Source organism: Cibotium barometz, chromosome 49, assembly GCF_041138505.1.
Source record: "Cibotium barometz isolate CiBa-2024 chromosome 49, ASM4113850v1, whole genome shotgun sequence".
NCBI lineage: Eukaryota > Viridiplantae > Streptophyta > Polypodiopsida > Cyatheales > Cibotiaceae > Cibotium > Cibotium barometz.
Genome location: NC_141094.1, coordinates 5961238 through 5981610, shown reverse-complemented (window position 1 = coordinate 5981610; position 20373 = coordinate 5961238). Strand labels below are relative to the sequence as shown.

Below are 20373 nucleotides of genomic sequence, written 5' to 3'. Positions count from 1 at the left end.
CATACAATGATGTACAAGCTGAAAACATTCATTTAAATGCCCATAAAATGCCTGATAAATCTTGATGATGTTTATGATGCTAAAATGATGCCATGTCATTGTACACCTGAAGGGTGTGCACGTGACATTCCCCGCTGCTAAACTGTTGCTGGGTGGTATACCTGGCAACCTTCGACTCCTCTGGGGATCCTTCTCCTCCGAACCACTGCCCCCTTCTGTCTTCTGCTGCCGGGACTGAGGTTGTCTGTAGGAGTGAAATCCTTTGAGCCAAGACGCTATGTACTGCGGGAACTGAATGGCAAATGCTGCTAAAACTGCTTGGAAATACCTAAGTCACCCCTGACCTGCCTGTGGAAACCTTTCACCTACCATCTCCGTCATTCTTGAAGCTCTGAACCTCCTGAGGCAATGTTGGAGCAAACTTCCGTCTTCTGTGGAAGAGAAACCCCCTGCTGCTGCCAGTTGAAGCCCAAGACTTATGTCCTCTTTTGATGATGGATGTCATTCTTCCCCAGAGAGTTCATGGGCAAACATGTATGCCTTGCAGATGCAAGACTGACTGCTAAGATGACTACTATGTAAATCATGTGCAACCCTATATGCTGTGAAAAAATGCGGATGGATGGGTTACTGATGCATACCTAAGGGAAAATCCCCAAGGGTGGCCTGCAAGATTTTGAGAACTAACTGGGTTTAACTGTGCGGAAGCGATTAACATGATGTCTGACTGAATGACTGATGGAATGAACATGATCTAAGGCTAGCTACCCTGTAACGCTCTGATACCAATGTGACATGTGAGGTCTTCGACCGTAGTAAACACAACCTTAGTCTAACTAAATTGCACTTAATGATGTTTAAGAAAGACAGATAGTGTCAATGCAATGCAGCTATATTAGATGATGAATGCGGTTACAATGAGATCCAAATGGATCTATGCTGTCCTAGATGATGTCTACCCCTGGAAGAGAGGGAAACATGCTGAAGAATGATTAAGGATGGCTGTCCTGATTCCAATGCTGAGTTCCACCACTTGTATGCTGGTGTCCCTCTATGTAGGAGTTGGGAAGATGGCTGAATATGCTGATGCGTGGCTGAACTACTGCTCCCAAGGCTTCCTGGAGGAGAAACGATGGAGCACACTTTGCTGAAAATGGACTTGAATGCTGGAATGATGAGGCGCCTGCTTATATAGGTAGGAATGCTGCTGGTCGGCCAGCATAACTGCTGTCGGCCAGATACCTTTAAGCCTAGTCCATGCCTCATTGGCTGAAGCAGCACTTGCTACTAGTGGTATTTGTGTGTCATTCAGTCCTTTGATAAGGAAGGCTAGAGCCTTCATGTCAAGTGCTTCCCAGACTTTTTGTGCCTCTGCATCCCTAGTTAGTTTCTTGTAATCACCCTTTGTTATGGTCCAATAGTCCTTCTCTACCATGGCCATTTGCATTTTTATGGACCATGTGTGATATTTTGTACCATCAAATCTGTCACACTTCTCAAAGAAGTCATTCCCCATCTCTAAGGTTTTGAAGAGCAAGATTAAGCAAAATAATTCAAACAACTTTGGCTATATAGAAACAGCTGAAAGATTAATACAAGTCAAATGTTTAAAAAAATGTTTCAACATGTATTCAGAGTCCATCACCACACCCATAGAGCTCCAAATTAGCAGCCAAGAGATCTCAAGGCCTTGAGCTACGGCAGCCTCGTAATACCACGGCTTATCTTTTCTACTTTTTCCTTGTATGATTCTCTCTTGGTTGACTGCTCCCTTTTTGAATTTTGATAGAAAGGATGTCTAACCCAAAGTGGATCACAATGCCTGGTCCTTTTTCTGGCAGTTTGTTTCACTCTAGGAGTCTGCTTCCTTCTTCTGGATGTGACCTCCTCTGTGCCTAGAGCCAGAGCTTCAAAGTACTCCCTCTCGATCCTTACTTGAGTGTTTGGAAACTCAACAGATGCGTCTGAAGATACTTCCACAATCCCTTGTATTCTTGACTCTTTGGTATCTGACGAAATCTCTATTGTGCTCATTTCATCATACCCAATGAGTTATTAATACATGTGATTTGCTCCTTTTACACAAAATTGAGTGATCAAAACTCAAAGAAAAATTGCCCAAATTGACCTTCACATGGATACTCTAATTTTGACTCAATATTATTGATTTTCACCAAAATTATTAATGGGAGATGCTCCAACGCGTTTAGATTTTTTTCGATTTTAAACTTATATATTTGAGATTGACCACGTGTTCACCAACTCACCTCTGTGACTTTCACTGATTACCCACCACCGCCTCCTTGTTAGTCGGCGACTTACGAATGGTCACCACACTCAGCACTTCCTCCCCAACTACCTTGATAGACGGCTTGATGCAATCTCCTCGACTACCTGTAGGCCACTCTATGGGCTATCCACAGGTGTCACTCATTCCTTGGTATGTGCCTTGGTAGGCCTAGATATTATCAGTTAGGACCTATGGTACAATTAGTACTAGTTCCAATTGGGACACCTAGTACATGTATGACACCCAATTAGGGGTTCATCATATTAGGTGTATCTTTTGTACTCTTTATCACTTTAGAAATACATCTACAGCAGCTCGCTTCCTTCCTTGCTCCTGCCTCCATTGCTTCCGTTGTCCACTCCACCCAACACTACCTTGACAATCGGCTTGATGCAGCACAACCGCCTTCTCGACTGCCTTTACAGTCGGTTTGATGCAACACAACCGCCTTCTCGACTGCCTTTACAGTCGCTGATGTCTAACAGCTGCCTTCTTGACTACCTTTATATGGCCACCATGCTTACCCTCGCTTCCACTAGACAAAGCGCTTTAGTGCTTTGTTGGCCACGGCGAAGCATTGCTCCTCGATAGTTCGTGGTGGTGAACCAAAGCACACCAACCTCAAGCTTAGTATTGCATCTCTGCCAACCAAAGCACACGCTCAACCAATCGGCCACTATGCTTAGTAGTGTTGGGTATGATCAACAGCTACACTTTAGGGATAACTTCAGCACCTGTCGCAATGGCCTCAACAGAAGAAGAGTATGTAGATGACCAATCGAAGAAGGAAGCATAGCAGAGCACTTTGAAAATCTCCCTCTTCAGAGAAAACCCACCATCTTGTTTGTCACTCCCCCCCTCTCTCACTTGTGAAGCTCCCTCTCTCTCTAAAAGAAGCTACCTCTCTCTCTCTAAGAGTAGATCTCTCTCTCACTGAAAAGTCTCACTCAGAGTATATTTTTTTTCACACTCTCTCTCTCTCTCTCTCTCTCTCCACCGATCCATGATGATTCATGGTTGTATCCAGACACATGCACACTTTTTCTTTTGTTTCTTTTCTTCCGATGACCGGAAGAACACAATTGTATTATTTTTTGTCTCATAGGCCGACTTTGGCCTCTCGTAGACGTTAATATATCTTTCTTTCTTTCTTTCTCTCTCTCTCTCTTTTGCATTCAGAGAATCTCAAATGCCTCACATAGAAGCCTCATCCAACATGATGTTGACTCTCACAATAGAGATTAGCTAATATAATATTAGCACTTCTCCCGCTTTCTCTCAACAAGGTTTAGAGAATGCTTAGTAGAAGATTACCAATAATGCTTCTAATTATATAAGCCTCATAGGATTAGAAAAGCATGATTAGAGAAACATGAATCATAATGTAGACATAAACACTTAATTAGCCCCACATAGGATACTATTCACATAAAGATAAATCCCCCTCAAAGTATAGACTAGGAGCTTAACACAAAGTTAACTCCTATCCAAACAAGCATCACAAAGAGGTCAACCACAAGCTAGACATGCTCTACAAAGGACTTGACCAAGAGCTAAAACAACTCTTCACATAGAGAGAGTTCCCATGAAGGATGGCTATGATATTATATTGGAAATAGAGAAGCATAGCAACGGGCAAGAGAAAGCAATGCGAAACTCCAACAACAAGTCACGGGTCACAGCCGCTCCCACAGGTACCGCGACTCCAAGCGCAAAGATCATTTCATGGAGCCGCGATGTCCAAAGCTCCTACCTTATTTATCTTGCAACGAAATCAAATAGAGTTTGATGTCCTTTCACCACCACTGGGGGAGGGAACCTTTGCATACGCCACCAAATGCAAGGTTCATGACAATAACTTCCCTGAATAGTGGTATGTTTGCAAGGTAATCAAGATTGATGAAGAGAATGTAGGAAGAGACAATGCAGCAGCTGTTGAGGCCACCGTAGTGGATGCCATTCATCGCAGCATAGTTAATCCTCTTGGACTATGCCACGATGAAAAAGAACCCATGATCATTTTTTATCGCTAGAATGGCGGTAACCTCCACAATTGGATGTGGGTATGCACCGCAGATGGCAAAAGAGCTCCCCCTAAAAATTTTGTGAGTTTAGCTAGGGATCCCAATGACAAGCGATGCGTCCAAAAACATATCTTCCACATTATTAATGCCCTAATGCGCACAATGGAATATATGCATAGCATGGATTTACTCCATAACGATTTGCATGCCGGCAATGTCTTCATTCACTTCTCGACGACAAATTATGAAGTTTATGCTGGTATCGGAGATTAGGGAAGGTCTACACGGTCCCTAACACGCAAGCATGAAGTTCCCTTGAATCAAGGCACTGCCCTAGCAAAGGCAGAGGCCATACAAAATTGGCCTTGGATGGCACCTGAGAGGCTGTGTATGCATCCACCTCCCTCCAAATTGTGCCAAGCGGTTTCTTTCCCGCCATCTGATCCAAAAGAGGTTTCCTGAGACACATAGAGCTTGCGTGTGAGAGAGCCACCGATGAAGACCCAAATAAAAGGCTGACGTCCTATGAGTTGGTGATGTGTTTAACCAAAGCCCCCCAATATGATGCATCTCTACCTCGCCATGCTGGTCTACGTCCTTTCGAGTCTTGACTAAGTCAATTGTACTTTGTAAACAAATCTAGTAATTGCGATTTGGATATTGGTTGTGTCATGTCTCTTTAAAGTGATTCAATTTCCGGTGAATGTGTAATATCTCTTTCATGTTTTTCATTTTCCGGTGAATGTCTAATGTCTCATTGATTGTCTATTGTCTCATTGCTTGTCTTTTGTCTCGGTGAATGAAGAGAAAATCTCTAATTGTCAGTACAAGGGTTCTCATTCTAGCTCTCTATTTTGTTTTTTCAGTGTACCCTGTCACCTTGCCAGACTTCATTGCAATGGAGGCGAATCAAGAATGGGAGGATTTAGAGGACATCCCCAATGTTACAATTCCGTACCTACTTCTTGCTCCAGAAGATTTAGACCACAAAGAAGCAAAGCACATCCTCAAGGACGAGGATGCAAGGATATCTAGCAGTGGATTACAAGGTGGTTTCAAATATGTGCAACCTCCAAGAGAGGGACTTGGGGGAGAAAACTAAAACGATGCCAATAATCATCAAGTGCCCCTATACTTCATCCAGCAACTTTTTTGTGAGAAGTTCCTCAACAAGCAAGTCAATTGGGATGATAAGCCACCACAAGGGGGTGCAGCTCAAGGTCGCCCCACTGACAAAAAGAAGGCAAAGATGGAGGGGAGAGAAGTACAATGAACAAAGCCTCTTGTGCTCACACCTCATGGGCACATGAACATTCAATATCTTGCCGTCGAAGGAGTTACGCTAGCAACTCAAGATACGATAGCGCAACAACTACCGCAAGACTATGAAGCCTTGCGAAGAGAGAACGAAGAGCTAAGGAGATGCAAGAGGCAAAGCTCTTGTTGCGGTATGAAGAAAAGTATGGAGCATTGCCACCATATCACATCACATCCACATCTATCCATATCTCATCACATCCATTCACATCTCATCACATTCATCCACATCCATCCATTCATTCACATTCACATCTATCCACATCCATCCATTCATTCACATTCACATCTATCCACAAGACTTCGTAATATAATGTATATTTGTTAGTTGTGATTTATGACGATTAAGCTCGATGTTTGCGGGACACTCGTTAAGAAAGCATCAATGCAGGGGTTCGCAAATGTTTTCTCTCCTAAGTTAGGTTGTGGTCTTCTAGTTGGACACTTGGTTGATCACAAGATTGTTTGGATCTCAGGGTCTCAGCCTCAAAGAATGAGTCAGCTGGGGGAGGACGAGATTGCCTAACATCAGTCGGAATATCTCACGATTGGAACAGATCGCATGGTATAATTCCATGTGGGAACTCCATTAGGACGAGAGTTGTCACATGTGTTGACATCTGTGAATTATTTCATTGTTATTCCAATGGTTTACCTGTAGGACGAACCTGGGTGGAGGTGTAGTACACCAAGACTTAGTTGGGAAAAGATTGATCACCCGGACTCGGCTTAAAAAGACTCGAAAGGAAATTTTATGTGGTTTGTATCCTAGTGGTATGGTATAACTATTTGGCCCTCCTATCTATATTTCACATGATGAAACCCATGCTTGGACACCAGTCAAGTGGAAGAAGACATGGGGACAGGGTCCATAAGGTTTGATTAAGAAAAAGCACCAATCTTGGTCAAAAAGCAAGAATAAATAAAAAGTCAATGCCCCTAAGTCACGCCATCTGCAGCCATCCAGTCACCCTGTGCAACCAGTGCTGCAGCCAGCTAGCTTGCGCCAGAATCGATATTTTAGGTACCTGGCCGCCACCAACTCCTACTAGCCACCATCAACTCTGCCAGCTCTTCCGCCATCTAGAGGTGCTGTCCAAGAGCCGCCAGCACCTACTACTAAACCTGGCCACTGCTATCTACTCCTGGCCACCACAAGACACACCTAGCTGCCACTGTTGTACAAAAGCTAACCAACGATATCTGCTGGCCGCTGCCCCTAGCCATTGCCTGACCCACATTTATTGAGGCAACTGTATGAGTTGTTCTACATCTTACTTTATGATTGCTGACTAGATACTACTATGAGACTACGAGTGTTGGACTCAGTTCATACTCCCTTATTTGGAATTTCGTGACCTATTTCTATCTCAGGATTGGGCAACAAGCTTACAGCTAAATCACCAAAAACCTCGTCATTAATACACATCTATTGTACACTTCGTGTATGGACTTGGAACTTGAATTTGGACATGGATTGGAACTTGGGCTTGAACTTGGACTTGGATCTGGAACTTGAACTTGGACTAGAATTTGAACATGGATCGGAACTTGGACTCGAACTTAGACTTGGATCTGGACTTGGACTTGGACATTGGATTGGAATTTGGACTTGAATCTAGATTTGGATCTGGACTTGGATTTCGATATTGGATCTCGTACTAGCCTGGTGAGAGATTCTTGTGGATCATCCCTGTAGTGTGCTCAGCATCAGAGATCTTGTGCCTACATCGACATCAACATCAATTTGGATATCCTACATTGGCATATCTGTTTGTTTTGTATTCATTGATTGTATTAATCCTGGCCAGCATGCCCGTGGATTGTTCCTGAATAAATTCCTGAAAGAGAGCAGGGCCTGTTCCCCGCTTAGTGTGGTGTACTGTGCAAGATCCCTATTCCCTTCTCTCTCTCTCTCTCTCTCTCTCTCTCTCTCTCTCTCTCTCTCATTATCTTTTAGATACATGGTTGAGTCTGTCACAGCACACCCGTTGGGCTTACATATGGGACGCTAGGATCTCAGACGTAGAGTTTCTCGGTGTGTGTGTATTTTCTACCTTGCTATGTCATATCCTTACGAGCGGTAGTTACCCTACGGTAGACACGGTTACACAAGACTTGACAAGAAAATCAGAAGGGTAATTTGGATGGGGTTGCTACAATTCGGAGTGAATCTTTTACCCAGTTTTGTGCTAACTTGTATGATTCCTTGAGAGGGCTATGTCAGGCCGATGAGCATTTCATTTGGTATTGGTAGTAGGTCCAAGCAGGGAGCTCCATTGATGAAGACCAAGACTCGGGAATAATTCCATTTGTTAGGGTGGAAATTATACCTAGATGAATCCAGGAACATGCCCAAATTCACCTTATAAGAAAGTGCAATTTATAACCTCATGGTAGTCATCCACAAGACAATAAACCATCAACTCCATCATGCATAGTATGGACTACATACTACAACATCCCCACTAACATCATCAGTGTCCAATAGTGGGTGTAGAACTTGGTATCAATATATGCTCCCACACACACACCCCACGTACGCACACACACACACATAAGAGCATACATTCATACAAAGCTCTGTGTACTAAGTTTTTGTCAGAGCTCCGGAGATACAGGGCAGACTCAACCATAATGAAGCCTAGTACTAAGTATCATAACAAATAGAAAGAATTATTACAACAAAAAGGTAATTGATAGGGCATATGCACCACTAAAGATAGAAAGAATTAACACAATATCAACAAGCTACAACTTGGACGAAAACTTCACAACGTGAAATTTGCATGTCCGCTAATACAACAATGAAGATATACCTAGATGAATCTAGGAACATGCCCAAATTCACCTTATAAGAAAGTGCAATTTATAACCTCATGGTAGTCATCCACAAGACAATAAACCATCAACTCCATCATGCATAGTATGGACTACATACTATGACATCCCTAATAACGTCATCAGTGCCCAATAGTGGGTGTAGAACTTGGTATCAATACATGCTCCCACACACACACACATACTCCACACGCACACACACACACATAAGAGCATACATTCATACAAAGCTATGTATACTAAGTTTCTATCAAAGCTCTAGAAGACTCAGCCATAATGAAGCCTACACTAAGGATCATAACAAATAGAAAGAATTATTACAACAAAAAGGTAGTTGATAGGGCATATGCACCACTAAAGATAGAAAGAATTAACACAATATCAACTAGCTACAACTTGGGCGAAAACTTCACAATATGAAATTTGCTTGTCCGAAGGTAGTCAGTACCATATTCGGAACCATTTGTTGTTCCGTGATGATTTAGTCAATGTACCGGATTGTGCTGAGATTAGGAGAGAGAACTCTTATAATTATCATGACGCTCCTATAGCAAGTCATCCAAATATTCACGACTGCTATTTTTCTCATCATTCTCAGCCCAATGGGCAAACAGAGAGGGTGGGATCCAATCTTGGAGAGTATGCTTTGTGCATCTCGCTCCAGGCGACCATTTTATAGAGAGAGGTACATCCCTATGGTCGAGTTTGCCTATGATACTACTAATCACATGGTTCTAGCAACAGCTAGAATATGTTTGGTAGGAGTTGGGTTAAAACCTTGAATCCCTCAGACTTTGATAGCTTGAAGGAGACACAGTTGTGGTGCTTTGATAGTTAGGAGTCTCTAAGAGGGAGGTAAGATATCCCTAGGTATGAGGATTTACCAGATCCTAGAAAGGATGGCTATTATGTTGCAACTAGCACATATTTGTCTCGACAATTTCAGGTTTCCAATTCTTTGAGGAGTTGGAGGATTGAAGGATAGTTTATGTTCTTCAAGGACTCGAAAAGGTTTGGTTTTTTTTGTCTTGTTTCCACAAGTCATATGCCAGAGGAACATCAGCTTCAGTTGAGTTGGTTCCTTGATACGTGGACATGTGGATTTGATAGATAGGTACAACCCTGATTTCAGAGACAGTTCATGTAGGTAGCTAGTTTCTCCTTCATTTATTTCCAAGAATAGAAATGTCCTAAGTGGGAGGAATGTTACGTACCTAGCACTAGCCCTTGGGGTCAGGGACTAATCCAACAGAGTTAGGAGAAGCCCTGAGATTAGGGAAAGCAAGCGGATTCGTGTGACTAAGGTTCAGATTTAGTAAATCCAAGGTTATTGACTATTTATGACTGGACTATTATTTATAGCAACAATAAGCACTATACACATAGTCACAAGGGACGGGGGATAGTGACGGGGGACGGCCATAAGTAGGGAACGGGGACGGGGGAGAGAACGGCACTCAAAAAATACTTTTTTTTTAAATTTTTCTACTCTACACTTATTCTACTTTGGAAGTACATCAAAATGAGCACAAATTTACACTAAAATGGTAAGCTTTTGAGTCATATTAATAATTAAGTAGATACAAAATGAGTCATGACTCAAGAGTCAGGACTAAGCCTTAAGGAGGCAGAATACATGGACGGACTCAAATGAGTCAATGACAAAAAAGTGTTTAAGACTAGAGGCTAGAGACTAGAGCTAAGTAGTAAGGTCCATGAATCATGATCCATGAATGATCATCCACGTGAAGTGCTCGCCTCATGGTCATGGGTAGCTTGTGCCAAAGAAGCATCAAGCTCATCCTCAGTCTCATCCTCACTGGCATGCTGCTCCTACACCTCATCCTCTTGTTGCTCTTCTTGTTGACTCATCTCCCACTCGGTGAAGGGATCTGCCTTCTTGGTCACGCTCTTGCAAAGCATTCGCAAGTTCACGCTGACGAAGACAAGGTCATTGGCACACTCTACCCCGAGTCGGTTCCTCTTCCTAGAGGCAATGTGGCTGTAGGTACTCCAAAGTTGCTCCAAGCAAGAGGAGCTGACGGCCTGGCTAGCTATGCGGATGGCAAGCTATTGCAGCTCCGATCCATCCCAACCAAAGTCCTCCCACCATAGAGCAGCACCAACTTTGGAGCGGTCAACCTGTGCATCATGACAGCCATAGGAGCCATGAAATGACCTGTACATCGAAAGCTGGTCCCTGATCTTGCGCCCAACCGATGCATCAGGCACAAGACGATCCAAGATGATCCTCCATCTAGCGCTCACCTCCCGGTCGCTCTCTTGCTTGTTGCCTTGGAATTCTGGGTCCACCACATAAGCTGCTGCATGCAATGAAGAGTAGTAGGAATTTGTCACGATTGTGACTTAGTTCATTATACACAGTCTCCTCATGGTTACAGATATTGAAGTGACATGATTACAGAGGACCCCTACACTCAGAAGGTCACGACTATTCGCTCTAGAGACATGCCTCTTCATCAAGAGCCACACTCCTTCGACAACTGGTCACACCCCTTCGCTCTAGGGTTGCAACTCTTCATCCAATGGTTGCAGCTATTCGTCCAAAGGATGTGTCTCTTCACCTAGAGTCATGACTATTGGTCATGAAATGTGTCTTTTCATTCGTGTCTCTTGAACTCCTATATAAGGAGCCTGTTGTATCACAATTTCAATCAATCAATCAAACATCTGTGTTCAAGTCTACTTTTAGTTTCAGTCTTAAATACACAGATAGTGGATGAAATACTAAGTAATAACACTAATCCTCACAGTGGTATCAGAGCAAAAAAAAATTTCCCGGGCCTACGGTTGTGAGCCTCTCACCCTCTCCGCTCTACTCCCCTACCCGGCGTTGTATGGAAGCAGAAGAAAGATGGAACCTACATCTACGAGTATGAGGTAACCTAAACCTTCTCTCTCAATTCACATATAGAAGACAGATGCACAGATGTGTGTGGCGTACCCGGTGAGTGCGCAGAGATTTCCGGCTGGTAGCTCTTCGTGTGCCTCTTCATCGGGTTGTGTGCCCTTTCATGTATGGGTTCGCATCCCTTCACACGAACGATGGCACCACGAGATAACACCTCCTCGCATGGCACCTCTTCGTTGATCCTCACGGCTGCGCACCTCTTGGGCGCCAGCGCATAAGCGCTACGTTCAACAATTCAGCCTTCGTGGGTTTAATAAACGGCGCAGCCCTTCGTGGGTTTAATAAAACGACCAGCCGGCCACCCCATTAATAAATTTGGGCGGCCCTTTTTTTATTAACCCACGTACCCTTTTGTTACATCAAAAAAAAAAAGAGCGACTACGGGGCCAGCGCAACGAATTCGTTCGCCGGCCAGCCCATTCGCTTCACTCGCACGCCGTTCCAGGAAAGGTGCGCTCCTCTCACACGCTGCCACGCCAGGGACTTCTCTCCACTCTGGCACACATTCCCATTCTCAACAAGGCGTCCAATGGAACCCAACAGAAATCAGCCCGCGCCTTACATCTCGTACATAGACGAGGTCCCGGAGGCCATATTGCCCGAAAATCCTCGCCCAGCCCCAGAAATAATTATTATACCCGATACACCCACACCGGAGCCCGCCCCATTACCCGAACCCGAACCTATTCCGGCTCCAGTACATGTACCAGGTCCCCTGGACTTTTTATTATACGTCAGTCACCGCCACGCCACTCAGTTTCAGGCGTGGGTGATCTGGCATATTTACTTGACGTGTCCAACACATCATCTTGCTCATTACGAGTTTATTTTGGGACGGTATCCACATCTTGCATATTTCCTGGACGAGTGCCGTGTGGATGCAGTAAACCGGATCATCTCGCTTCAGCCCTTGGTTCGAGTATACAGCGAGCTCATTGTGCCAGATTACACTCCCTTAACCCCTGCAAAGACACCTCCTCTCGACGAGGTGGAAGACTTCGAGCCTTCGGAGTTAGGCTCCAATTTCTTAGCAGAATTGGGAGACGATTCACTGTCACTCTCTCCTCCAGCAGTACCACATATTTCACCAGCTTCTCCGCGCTACTCCCTCTAGCAGATCCAACATGCCATCTATCTCAGAGGAGGAGGGCCAGCAACAAGACGAGCAAATGCAGGCCATTACATCATTACGCGAGCAGATGGAGACACTTCAGCAGACTTTTTCGACAAGTCTCTCTACCATCAGCAGACGACTCGACCAGTTGCAGCGGCCCCATCCAGCGCGCACACCAACCAGTGATCCACAACCATCTTCTTCAGAGACTTCGGTAGCAGAAAATGAAGATGAACCAGATCCAACTGCCGAGGTAAACAATGCAGAACTCCAACTTCTTTATAAAATATTAACTGCTGCACAAAAAAAGAAACTCGATGTCAAACTGCCTGCCCCTTATAATGGTCGCCGCGACAAGCGCGTGCTTGACCAATGGATATTCAAAATGGAGGTATATTTGACCAATACCGATTTGGTCGAAAGCAAGAAGGTGGCTTTAGCCAGTTCCCTACTCAAGGATACAGCACTTCTATGGTGGCAACGACGTGTTGCAAATGGTAAGCACACTCCTACTTGGGATAAATTCCGGCGCACCCTCCGCAAGGCCTTTGAACCTGCCAGTGCGGACTACCATGCCCGGTCTGCTCTCCGCTGCCTGAGGCAAACAGGATCCTCAGCCGCATATATCACAGAGTTCCAACGTTTAACTCTGGAAATTGAGAGCCTCAGCCCCGCTGACAAGCTACACAGCTTCATCGATGGGCTTGAACCCAACTTACAGGAAGATGTGCAGAAGTTTAACCCTCTCACCATAGATGCTGCCATTGCCTATGTAGAGCGCCTTGGAGATCTACGACGACAACCCAGGACATCCTTCTTTGGCAATCGGTCCTCAAACAGTGCTCGTTTCTCCCAGCACAATCGCAGAGGAAATTTATCTCAACCTGAGTCTCAATATTCCCAATCCTTTGGTCAGCAATCTACTCGGCAACAGCCCTTTCGACCTAGATTTTCAGGTCAGGCAGCAGCCTCACAAATAGGATCCTCTTCCAACAACAACAATCGGAATCGAGGACGTAACTGGCAAGGTCGCCAACCCAACAATCGCCGCAATTTTCGCCGCGATACCTCAGCAGGTCAGCAAGCCTCTACATCGGCACCTTCAACCTCTCAAGCCAACCCTTCAGGTCTTTGCACCATTTGCTATGGACCACACAGGTGGTATGAGTACCTAAAGCGTAATTCTCGCCAGAATTCCAACATGGAATGTTTCCCAGAAGGTGAACATGGACATCATCCTTCTACGCCAGAAAAAGGCAAGCAGGTGGTTCATGCAGTGCGAGTTTCTAAAGTTGTCAGTGCTTTAATGCTGAATGCCCACAACCATACTTCAGTGCCTGTTAACCTTTCCAATCAAGTTTTGAGCTTATTGGGATTTATTGGCCAGCATCCTATCAATGTTCTTGTTGATAGTGGATGCTCGACTAATTTTGTGGAAACTACTCTCGTCAGCAAGTTGCGATTACCTACTCAGCAGAGTGCGGAAGTTTTCCAAGTGGAACTTGCAGATGGTTCTTTCTTGCATTGCAGCAAACGGATTCAGCAGTTGCATTTTCAGATTCAGGACTATCAAGATCAGCTGAATTTCTCTATTATGCCTTTGTCACACTATGACATGATTCTTGGACAGTCTTGGTTATATGAGTATGATCCTTTGATCAGCTTTCGAGATCATTCCATTTGACTTTATCATAATCATCGAGAAATGGAATTACGAGGTCTGTTTAATTCTAAGCCGATTACTGTGGTTTCTGCTATGCAAGTCAAACGCTTAGTGCGTAAACGCGACAGCACTTCTGCCTTAGTTATGTTGCGAGAAGCAGAAGACAATACAGTTGACCAATCGGAATCCTCGCCATCAGATATTTCTTATTTACAGCAGCCCTTCTTTCAACCTTATAAGGATTTATTTCCTGACGAGCTGCCAACGACATTGCCTCCTCGACGTTCTGTAGATCATACGATTGATCTAATCCCTGGACAACCACCGCCAGTTCGAGCTCCTTATCGAGTTTCTTATTCAGAATCTCAAGAAATTCAGAGACAATTGGCAGAGTTGTTGGATAAAGGTCATATACGTCCAAGCAAAAGTCCTTTTGGTGCTCCAGTTTTATTGGTCAAGAAGAAGGATGGATCTATGCGACTTTGCATTGATTATCGTGCCCTTAATAAGCAGACAATCAAGAATAAGTTTCCCTTGCCTCGCATCGATGAGCTCTTTGATTAGTTGCTTGGTGCGAAGGTATTTTCGAAGATTGATCTGAAGTCAGGCTATCATCAAATCAGGATTCGAATTGGAGACGAGTATAAGACAGCTTTCAGAACAAAGTATGGACATTATGAAATTTTGGTCATTCCTTTTGGGTTAACCAATGCCCCAGCTACTTTCATGACTTTGATGAATAACATCTTTGGTCCTTACTTGGATAAGTTTGTCATCGTTTATCTGGATGACATTTTGGTCTTCAGTAAGACTTTAGCAGATCACAAGCAGCATTTGCAGATTGTCTTCGACGTACTCCGTACGAATGTCTTGTACATCAACAAGAAGAAGAGTCAGTTTTTCAAAGATCATGTGGAATATCTTGGACATATCATCTCTGGACATGGTATTGCAGTTGATCCTAAGAAGATAAAGGTCATTGTTGATTGGCCTTTGCCACTTACAATTTCAGATGTGCGATCTTTCTTGGAATTAGCAAATTTTTACCACACCAAGGTTCACAAGTTCTCAGATATTGCTGCTCCTTTGACGGCCCTTACAAAGTTAGATAAAATGCAATGGTCACTTGAAGCTGAAAAGTCCTTTAATGATCTTAAGCATGCGTTGACAACTACGCCTGTTTTGGCTATTGCGGATCCAACTCAGCCGTTTGACGTCATGACTGATGCTTCGGATAGAGCATCTGGAGGCGTTCTTATGTAGAATGATCGTGTTATTGCTTTTGATAGTCATAAATTTTCGGCTATTCAAATGCGATATCCCGTTTATGACAAGGAATTTTTGGCAATTGTTCATGCTTATAGAACGTGGAAGCATTATCTTCTTGGTGCAGATTCAGTGGTTAAGACAGATCATCAGTCTTTGACTTACATCTTTACTCAGCCAGTGATGAATCCTCGTCAAGGACGATGGGTTGAATTTTTGGCAAATTTTCACATGGCGATACTCTATGTTCCTGGATTACAGAATGTGGTAGCAGATGCTTTGAGCCGCATGCCTCGAGCTACGAACTTTGCTATCTCAAATGTGCAGATGGAGATTCCTACGTGTTTTAAGCATGAGTATTTGACAGATATAGACTTTGGAGATGTCTTTCGAGCTCTCAAATCTCTTCATCCTACTGTTGCAGAAATGAATATGTTTGCCGCGTATACAATTGCAGATGATTTACTTTATTACTTAGATCGCATTTGTGTTCCTCACAATGCATCTTTGCGGAAACTCCTTATTCAAGAGCATCATGAAGTACCCTTTGCAGCTCATCCTGGAATTAACAAGACATATCGTCTGTTATCAGCAACATACTTTTGGCCTCAGATGCAACAGGATGTTATTAAGTTTGTTAAAGCTTGTCACTCTTGTCAAATTATGAAAGCTTCACGACAACTTCCTCAAGGATTGCTTCAGCCTTTGCCAGTTCCTCAGGAAAGATGGGAAAGCATAAGCATGGATTTCATCACTACTTTGCCGCGATCGCAGAAAGGCAATGCTCAAATTTTAGTAGTGGTTGATCGGTTTTCCAAAATGGCACATTTTATTCCTTGCAAGAAGACAGTTTCTGCTCCAGATCTTGCAGCGTTGTTCGTACAGCATATTTTCAAAATCCATGGATTGCCAAGATCTATTGTTTCTGACAGAGATCCGAAATTTACTGGACATTTTTGGACTTCCCTAGTCAAATCTCTTGGTACGAATCTCTTGTTCAGTTCTGCTTATCATCCTCAGACAGATGGACAGACAGAAAGAGTAAATCAAATTTTGGAAGAAATGCTTAGACATTATATTCAGACACGATTAGCTTCTTGGGAAGAATATTTGCCTCTTGTGGAGTTTGCTTACAACAATTCTCCGCATTCAGTCACTGGAATGACTCCTTTTCAAGCAGCATATGGTCACACTCCACTTGTGCCTACAAACTTTGTTCTTCAACACAAGGTGGCATTAGCAGATCAGTTGATTCAAGAAATGCAAGATATTCTTGTGCAAGTTCGAGACAGACTGATTCATGTTCAGCAGAAGTATCAGAAGTATGCGAATAAGCACAGAAGGCATACTGAGTTTCAAGAAGGTGACTTGGTTTTGCTTTATGTTGCACCGCATCGATATAAGACAGTAAAGTCAGTCTTTCCGAAGTTGCGACCGCGTTTCTATGGTCCATTTAAAGTTATAAAGAAGATTTCAGTTGTCAGTTATAAGTTGGATCTTCCACCATCTTGGGGAAAAATTCATCCGACATTTCACATCTCTTGGCTCAAGGAATACATACAAGGAGATTCATCTATTCCGGAGTTATCTTCTTATGTTCCTGAGATTGAAGATGATCACATTATTCTTGTTCCTGAGAAGATTCTTGACGTTCGTCAGAACGAAACAAGACGGAAGATTACTACAGAATTTCTTGTTAAGTGGATGGACTTGGATGAGTCAGATTCTACTTGGCAGACAGATGAAGAAATGCAACAATATCCTCAACTCCTCCAAGAATTCTTTGGCAGACGACCGACTCTCATTTAATCACATGGGTTTTATTTTAAATGGGAGGGAATGTCACGATTGTGACTTAGTTCATTATACACAGTCTCCTCATGGTTACAGATATTGAAGTGACATGATTACAGAGGACCCCTACACTCAGAAGGTCACGACTATTCGCTCTAGAGACATGCCTCTTCATCAAGAGCCACACTCCTTCGACAACTGGTCACACCCCTTCGCTCTAGGGTTGCAACTCTTCATCCAATGGTTGCAGCTATTCGTCCAAAGGATGTGTCTCTTCACCTAGAGTCATGACTATTGGTCATGAAATGTGTCTTTTCATTCGTGTCTCTTGAACTCCTATATAAGGAGCCTGTTGTATCACAATTTCAATCAATCAATCAAACATCTGTGTTCAAGTCTACTTTTAGTTTCAGTCTTAAATACACAGATAGTGGATGAAATACTAAGTAATAACAGTAATCCTCACAGAATTCCACCTTCCTAGACACAAGGCATGGATCTCCTCGTATCTGTCTTCGTCAGACACGAAGTCTTTCAACTTCTCTATCATGCGATCCATGGCCTTGTAGACCTTGCCTATGCATGGTTGCATAGCGTCTACAATCCTCAATAGGTGGACTATGGCCCTCACCGTAGCATCTGTGGTCTTCACACACTTCCACCAAGAGGCGTCATCCGCCCGTAGCCTACACTCTTGGCCAGTGTTTGTATGGGACTCTTGCATGGCGACAAACTCGTCGCTAAGGAAAAGCCCTCTCAAAGCACCGCTACAATCCTTCAACCGGCCCAACATAAGAAAGTTGTCGGCCGCTTGCTCTACAATGCGCTTCTACTTCTCGAGCAATGTAGTGCGCACGCTCTCGGATGAGGGGGGCGTATAGGTTGAGCCATACTCCCCAATCTTCTTAACCATGACCTTGAAGTATTCCGACCTATTCAAGAAAGTAATTTAGTAATGAGAAGGGGACTAGGATGATGAAAACATGAATGATGAATTGGCAATGATCGATTGCACTTATCTAGCCGCTTGAAAGGCCATGTGGTTGTGGAAGAAGAAGCGGGCCACCACCATATCCACCTCCTCCTTCAACTTGGGGTTCCAATTCTCCCCAAGTGTAGATTGTCGTCGTGGGCCACGTAATGGTTGAGAGGCCATGGAGATGGAGGGTGCCGGCGTCGTGGATGGAATAACATTCCGACTTGATGGTGAAGGTGATGGTGTGCATGATCCCGATCCACCACATGACTCCATTGTAGAGGCTTGAGTTCCTCTCCCCATCGTCGCGAGATCCACGGCCACTCGTGGTGTCCTTCTTGTCGCTTCGACTGCCTCGTAGACGCTAAGCTTGTCAAGAAGTTCCCATCTCTTCTCGGGCGTGACATTCGTGCAAAACCTCACCTCATGCCCACTCTCATGCAAGAGATGGGCTCGCACTTTGTCAGCGCCACCCGTTCGCCGGAATGGGCAAAGCTTGCATACCCATGGCCGAGAACCGCCTCCATGAGCGGATGGGGTGTAGTTAACCTCCTCCCACCATGTCCATCCCGTTGTCCTTCTACGGGAAGCCCCTGCACGTGAGGAGGATGCCATGGTTGAAGATGGCTTGACTCTTGAGCCTTGAGGAATGAGAGAGAGAGAGAGAGAGAGAGGCCTAGAGCCTAGAGGCTTGGAAGTTGGAAGACCCAAGACTCAAGAGGCTTGAAGGGAGAGGGAGAGAGAGAGAGAGAAATGAAATGAAATGAAATGATATATTAACGTCTTCAAAAGGCCAAAATGACCTATGAGACCAAAAAGGTTACAACAATTGGTGGATCTGATACAATGTCTGTGTAAGAAAAGCTAAAAACAACTAACTGAAACTGAAATAACTATGAGGAAAAGTACGGTACTAGGAGCTCTTAATGGATAACATCTGGGAGGAAAACTCCAACAACAAAGGTAAGCATCATACACATCACTATCCAAAGAAGTCTCTCATCGGTCGATGGCGGATATCCTCAATGTCCTCCATGGTGAGTACTCTCACTGGACGTCTCCCATGCCGTGCTAGTATGGTCCTGATCCTCTGTTGTAGTCTCAAGAGGCTTAAAGGGAGAGAGAGAAAGAAAGAAAGAAAGAAAGATTTTATTAACGTCTTCGAAAAGACCAAACTCGGCCTATGAGACAAATCGGAGTACCTGTATGGGGTATCCTCTGTCATCCCAACAAAATGAAAAAGTACTAAACAAAAAAAGCTGAATTTGGGTGTGCAGGGGATGGAGCTCTACTACTAGGAGAATGCAAAGCTATATGCATGGAGTATACAATCATGATATGCAACCTAGCTAGCTCCATCCTGTACCATACTGGGGGTATAAAATGGTATACATCAGTGAAGGGGGTGTCCACAACTCCCTGAAGAACATGCCTGGGTGTGCTCTGAAGCGAGCCAGTCGCTCCACACCCTCTCTGTGAAACTGAGCTCTGATCTCTGTCATCTCTCTCTGGTATAGGCGTGGTGTCCGAAAGCCAGGTGTCCTCTGTCTCCTGCGGGCTCTAAGTGTCTCTGCTCTCTGGAGAGTAATTCCCTGCCGTGTAGGGGCTGGGAGGGGGATGGGTCTCTGAAAAAATGTAGTAATCTGTGTCTGTCGCCCCCCCTCTGGAGCTGTCTGAACCTGTAATAATGTCTCTCTGTGGCGCTGTATGTCTAGAATGTATCTCCCCAGTATGCGCTGGTCTGCTGCCTCAAAGATCTGGCATAGGGAATGTGGCTCTCTGAATAAAATGGGATATCTCTCTCTGATGGCTGTATATGCTCTGCATCTGCATACATAATGCTCCTCACTCTCCACCTCCTCTCTGCACAGTCTGCATACCCTCTCCTCTCGGGGGATCCGTGCTGCTCTTCCAGTCTCAATCTCCAATCGATGTGATGAAACTCTGGGCTGACCAATAGCCACTCGAGAGCCTAGAGGCTTGGAAGTTCGAAGACTCACGACTCAAGAGGCTTGAGTGAGAAATGAAATGAAATGATATATTAACGTCTTCAGAAGGCCAAAATGACCTATAAGACCAAAAAGTTTACAACAATTGGTGGATCTGATACAATGTCTGTGTAAGAAAAGCTAAAAACAACTAAACAACTAACTAAA

The 20373-nt window shown here is 44.2% G+C and overlaps 2 protein-coding genes across 2 annotated transcripts in view; one reads left to right on the top strand and one right to left on the bottom strand.

The window, feature by feature from the left end:
- LOC147610226 (phragmoplastin DRP1E-like) overlaps positions 1-20373 on the bottom strand; it is a 96724-nt gene that overhangs the window by 24077 nt on the left and 52274 nt on the right. The gene's annotated exons all lie outside the window — the stretch shown is intronic.
- Positions 11733-12518, top strand: LOC147610227 (uncharacterized). Its single transcript, XM_086786399.1, has one exon. The coding sequence runs from the start codon at positions 11934-11936 to the stop codon at positions 12516-12518; it is 585 nt and encodes a 194-aa protein (XP_086642525.1). The 5' UTR covers positions 11733-11933.

What these genes read in the sequence shown, in the direction of transcription:
- LOC147610227 (XM_086786399.1), top strand. Translation starts at nt 11,934, where the DNA reads ATGGAACCCAACAGAAATCAGCCCGCGCCTTACATCTCGTACATAGAC.